The sequence below is a fragment of the Triticum aestivum genome, chromosome 6D (genome assembly GCF_018294505.1).
Source record: "Triticum aestivum cultivar Chinese Spring chromosome 6D, IWGSC CS RefSeq v2.1, whole genome shotgun sequence".
Taxonomy (NCBI): domain Eukaryota; kingdom Viridiplantae; phylum Streptophyta; class Magnoliopsida; order Poales; family Poaceae; genus Triticum; species Triticum aestivum.
The window spans coordinates 241391613-241397174 of NC_057811.1; the positions used below are offsets into that span (position 1 = coordinate 241391613).

Here is a 5562-nt window from a genome sequence, read left to right on the forward strand (position 1 = left end):
ATCTCCCGAGGTTACTGACGATGCTGGAAGCACGATCAACCTGACCACGAAGGTCTATTCCTGCATGCAATTGAAGAACAAGCAATAATATGATAATGCAATCTGAATATTGCGAATATAGATGAAGTATGGATAAATGTGGGGATCCTGAAGTGGTCTTGGTCTGGTCGTTGGACACAAACAAAGAACACGAAGTTGCAATGGCTAACTTTTAACTAAACAAATCCCAAGGAAAAAGCTACTAGATGGATCTAATTATATAGGAGCAAGGAGTGGCGGCCAAGGAGGTGGGAGGACGTCCCAAGGCAGCCTAAAACCAACCCTAGGTCGTACAAGGCTCATGGGCCCAAGTGGAGGTGATGCGACACCTTTGGACTTTTAGTTTGACTCGGATTCTGCAGCAACGTCAGATTGTTTCGTCCATAACTCAGTGCTCCGGACGAATTTGAAGGTGAATCCAAATGTGTTGGCAAGTGCATGAAATCTAATTTTCAACAAAAATAGAATCACCCAATTAGGCATCCGTATGAAAGAGTTATTGGCGTTTTGAGTCTGGTATGTCTGTACAGTCCGAATCTGAATCCAGAACGTGAGAGACTTGGACTCAATTTTCTCTTGGCCCAAAAGTGACGTGAGAGGAATTTTTAAATAGCACATAAACTTCTCTTTTTCTCTCATCTTCATATATGGATTGTACAAATGTCCCATACACCGGTAATTAGACAAAGCACGAAAGTCTATAAAGTATTTTTGTCCTCGATGTCATAAATATATTATTGCATAGTTTGCATTAGAAATCACCTCACAAATATACGTGTATGCAATATTTTGGGTCGTATCCAAGGTAGTCATGTCCTCATCATCCTCCCCTTCTTGAAAACAAAGCCGTCCTCGGCGTTGCTTAATCTGAAATGTGGCTAATAAAAGAGACAAGGTGTACATGCTGTATATGTATTTGTCATCCATTTTTACTTCCCTTCATTTTTGCACATATGACACATGTATACATGAGTAACTTTCGTAGTTCATAAAATATAAAGCCAAAATATTATCGCAAGAAGTAGAAGACAAGAAAATATTACAACTCAGTTTGCACATATAAGTGAAGCTCTTATTCATATCAAAAGATTGACAATGTTCATCATTAAACCATCCTAACATTGGTGAATAAACCTTACTTGCATCAAACTTACATGCTACAACATGCTTAAATGAGCAAACATGCAATAAATCATTTGATCATAGAATCATCACCAAGATTAGAGGTCATATCAAAATGATTAAACATTGGTTCTTTTGCATCAACGCTTAATTCAATGGGTGCACTCAAAATTGGTTGTATTTCAGTTGTTTGATCACATGACGCATTCATGACAGTAACACAATTCTCTAAAATAGGTGGTGTGCCCAAATCAATAGGTAACTCAACACATGATGTATTCAAGTTAACCAGGCATGCGTCATTCTCATGTGAAAGTGGAAAATATGTACCTTTGTCATTACCTCTTATGATCAACTCAGATGATGCAGGCACTCTCGATGGTGATGTGTCACATGGTGGAGATGATGTAGTCCTCGCAACAACTGGTGTGGTTGTCATAGTATGCCTAGTAGTTGAAGAAACATCTGTATCAACACTTGGAATGTGCACCGTGCACTTGTTCTACTTGTGGGCAACACGTCGTCTTATTTCCTGTTCAGCTTTGCAAGCAAGACGAAACAAATGGTCCATAGGATAACACTCCTCATGAATTAGTATCTCTTGAATATCACGGTTTAATCCTCCCCAAAATCTATCCATAAAATCTTCTTCACTTTTTTCTAAAAATGTGTGCAACAATGTAGTTTGTAAATCATCATAATATTTTGTTACCGTGTCAGTGCCTTGTTTTAAATGTTGTAATTTTTTAATCATACCACGAGTATAATAAACATCAATGAATCTATCTCTCATGACAAGTCTTAAATCATCCCAAGTAGTAGGTATAAAATCAGGGTTTAACCGACAATATTCACTCCACCAAACTAAAGCAAAGCTACTGAAAGTACTAACCGCAGCTTGAAATTTTCCACGCTCATCAAAATTATGGGAAGCAAATATAGCATTTATTTCGTACTCCCATTCAATATATAAATCAGGCTTAAAATGACTAGTAAATGGTGGCATGGAAACATTAACCTGATTATGTGCATTCTGATGTTGTTGCTCCTCTTGAGACGGTTGTTGTATTTTCTTAGGTGATCGCAAATCTCCCACGATCGTTGAAGCCCAAGAACTAACAACTCCGAAACCTTCCATAGTTAGTAGAAAACAAGAAACAAAATCCCAGAATAATGTTCCTATGAACTACTAGGATGTGGTGGTAAAACGCTCACAGTATAGCAAATATCAATCTCTACTCCTAATGGACGAGTTGGTCGAATAGTCCCACCACTTTCGTCTGGTTTTTTTTCACCTGGTTTTTTTTCGTCCCACCTTCCACTGCCATATCCTCATGTTGATTTTTTTTACCATCCCAATAAAAACTTTCCTAACCTTTTCAAACTTTCCTAATGAAATATGTTACAAAAAGGCAGGATCCAATAACACTTACCAAACAATAAAATCCAGTTTCATAGCAATCAATTCCAAATCTTAACTTTCCTAATTTATTGATCCTCGCCTTTTCTAACAACAAACTTTCCTAATGGCATAGTTCCTACGTCGTTCGTTCGTTCGTCCCTCCTGCCCTTCCCATCGATCACAACTCCCTCCCCTCACCCCCACCAATTTTTATTCCCGTGGAGCAGGTGAAAAAAACCCAGAAAAAACCGTCTGATGAAACATAATCCTTCCCACGCTCACACCCTACCCTATTACCCTCTCACCTACGACGCCGCCCCCGTTCCCCACGGACGCCATGGCGGCCACAGCCTTCCGATCCTCCTATGAACGCATTGCTGCCTGCGACACCGCCTAACCACGGTCTCCACTGGTGCCGCGATGGCCGCGGCCTCCACTCAGATCCATCCGCTGTTGACCCCATATCCTCCCTCACGACGGGATCCGGCCTCCACCACTGTGCATTGGTGCGACGGGATATCGGGATCCACCACTCCTCGGCCGCCGCTCGACCTCCACGACTGCGCCTCGCCAATGCTTGGTTCCCCGCATCCTGCCCTTTATCGGTATGGACTCGTGCTATTCGACCCCATGGTGCCGTGCTGGACGCGTGCTCCGCGGTCCTCCCCTCCCTCCATGGTCTCGTATAGTCAAAGTACGATGGCGAGCCCTGGCACGGACGCGTGGGCTGCTGCTGTTCTGGCTGGTAAGTTTTTCATTGATTTCTTCTCCGTTGGAAATCGTTCAGCCAAGATTGTATTTCCGAGGTTTTTCAGGACTCAACTTTTCATTTTCACTGAATGAATTACAGGAGAACACCTATCAGATGTCCTACAGTGCAGGCTGGAGGCATGAACTATGTATATAAATGATGAATGGGTCCTGCCTTGAACCATCAGCAGATTAGCGTTGCTTGCGTTGATCAAACGTTTGCCCTGGACATCCTGCTTAACGTCGACGACGGTGGCAAGACCACAGGCTTGATATAATCACGCTCCCGCTCGCTCGGCCTCCTACCCCGCACGGGACGAGATCGGCACAATGATGGTAACTGCGCCGACGAGGTCACCCTCTCCTTCGCAACTTCTACTCTGACCTTGTTGCTCCTCTATGTCAGTCAACCACTTCCAGGTCGCCTAGGCCTTCCGCGCATTTGACCAAGGCAATGGAGGATGCATCACAACTGCCCAGCTTGTGCGCTCCATGGTGCCATTACAAGTGGCTGGAGGAATGGTGTATGCTCACAAGGCGCGTGATCCTTCTACAAAATTCTGGCTATATGTGCATTGCCTCATTGGTTCTAATTTAGTTGTGCTGGTATATTTGGGTTCCTATAGGCCAAGTTGTTTCACTGGACAAGAATCCCACGAACCTTAATGTGGTGCGGAAGTTTTAGGTGCATCATTCTATTCTGATCTATTGCGCCGTGTGCTCCATGCCTGTACCTTATGATTCAGGAGTGCCCAGTGACAAAATGTGTAATATTTGTAGAGTCAATGCTCTAGGCGAGGGACAGTCCGCGCAATGGTTTCCAGTTATGTGAACAAGCTTTTTAAAAATGATAAAGTAAAGAAAGAAATCTTTCATGGTCGTACCTACTTCATTCGTGGGATTTAGAGGGCTACTAGCTCGCTATGATTAGACACTTAATTTGTTTGCTGTTGAACTAAGTTTGGTATGGTGTACGAAGCCCCAAGTTATCTTGTAAAAAGGATTCTTATGATAAGCGTTGAAAGCAACTTCCGAACTTTTATATAGATATTTAAGTGCCAATACCATATTTTGTTATAACACAGGAAACCCAAGTTTTGATGCCAGAGATTTACCTTCGATGTTGCATGTGCATTACTCACTTTAGCCAATCGTCCTACCATTGTGCTTTTATTTGAAGTTCACTGAATTTCTTGTAATGACATTTCAGGGATGATACGATCGACCCAACTGTTAGCTTTGGAAAGCATTTTGGGGTCGACTCATGAAGACGATGGCTAGCTTGCACCAACATTTGTAGCTTCTATATAAATGATTCGGATTGTCTACAAGCAACGAAAATGATTATAGGGAATAAAAAGGTATGCGCTGCTCCATAATACACAGTTATTGTCAGCAAACTTGCTTGTACGCCATGCAACAACGACAGGTGGATGAACACGCAGTTCAACGACGGCGATTCAGGCACTGACGCAGGTGACCTAGCGATTTGACACCACAAACTCAAACCTATGCCAGCGGCATCGAGGAAGGTGTGGAGCTCCTGGCCTCCTAAGGACGCCGCCAGGCTCGTCTCCGTAGCCCGCCATGGTTGCAGTATAGAAGAAACCCTTACTCCCGCATGTATCCCTTTTTTCCTCTGCGTTGCTTCTAGGGATCAAAACCTAGCAAACTCCTCTCCAAGCACGCGATTGATTCCGTTCATATACATCTGATGGTAGAATGAAGATGCAACAAATTTCATTTTGCAGTTTTCCTTGTGGAGGTGATTGTCATTGAAAAGCATAATTTTTTAATGGATGTTACTTGCCAACTCGGATGGCTCTTTATACATTTAAAGTTGTTTGTAAACCATGGATGAGACTCGGCATTGGCAGTGTGGAAATTGACGAGATGAATTGTACTGTTGCTTGTTCTTTGGCCAATAAATAACATAATTCTCTATTTTTTATGTGTCTCTGTGTTGAACTCGTACGGGTTTTGTTAGTATGTAGAGATAATAATATGCAGATTCAGTGATATATATGCAGAATGTTTGTTTTTGCTCTTTTAGTAATTATGCAGATCAACAATACATCTTCCGGTAAATGTGTTAATCCTAATAAATCATGGACAATTGCTGATTCTAGAGATTTATAGAAGCTAATAAGTTACATCCTTGAGTAATATGAGAGAATTAAGATTTTGATGGAGGTAAACCTATCTCACACGGTACACAAGCTCTTGTTAGTTGAACTATTTTAAAACTT

At 42.1% G+C, this 5562-nt stretch overlaps 1 protein-coding gene across 1 annotated transcript; it reads left to right on the forward strand.

Moving 5' to 3' along the window:
* The first annotated feature begins 2876 nt into the window (after positions 1-2876).
* LOC123141455 (uncharacterized) lies at positions 2877-5326 on the forward strand. Its single transcript, XM_044560594.1, has 2 exons — positions 2877-3308; positions 3414-5326. Exons 1-2 carry the CDS (start codon positions 2984-2986, stop codon positions 3455-3457), a joined length of 369 nt encoding a protein of 122 aa, XP_044416529.1. The 5' UTR covers positions 2877-2983; the 3' UTR covers positions 3458-5326.
* Positions 5327-5562: the final 236 nt, after the last annotated feature.

Excerpts from the sequence above, each read along its gene's own strand:
- LOC123141455 (XM_044560594.1), top strand. The coding sequence starts at position 2,984 with ATGGCCGCGGCCTCCACTCAGATCCATCCGCTGTTGACCCCATATCCT. Across the intron at positions 3,309-3,413 it reads GGCTGCTGCTGTTCTGGCTG|GAGAACACCTATCAGATGTC; the intron begins GTAAGTTTTTCA and ends AATGAATTACAG.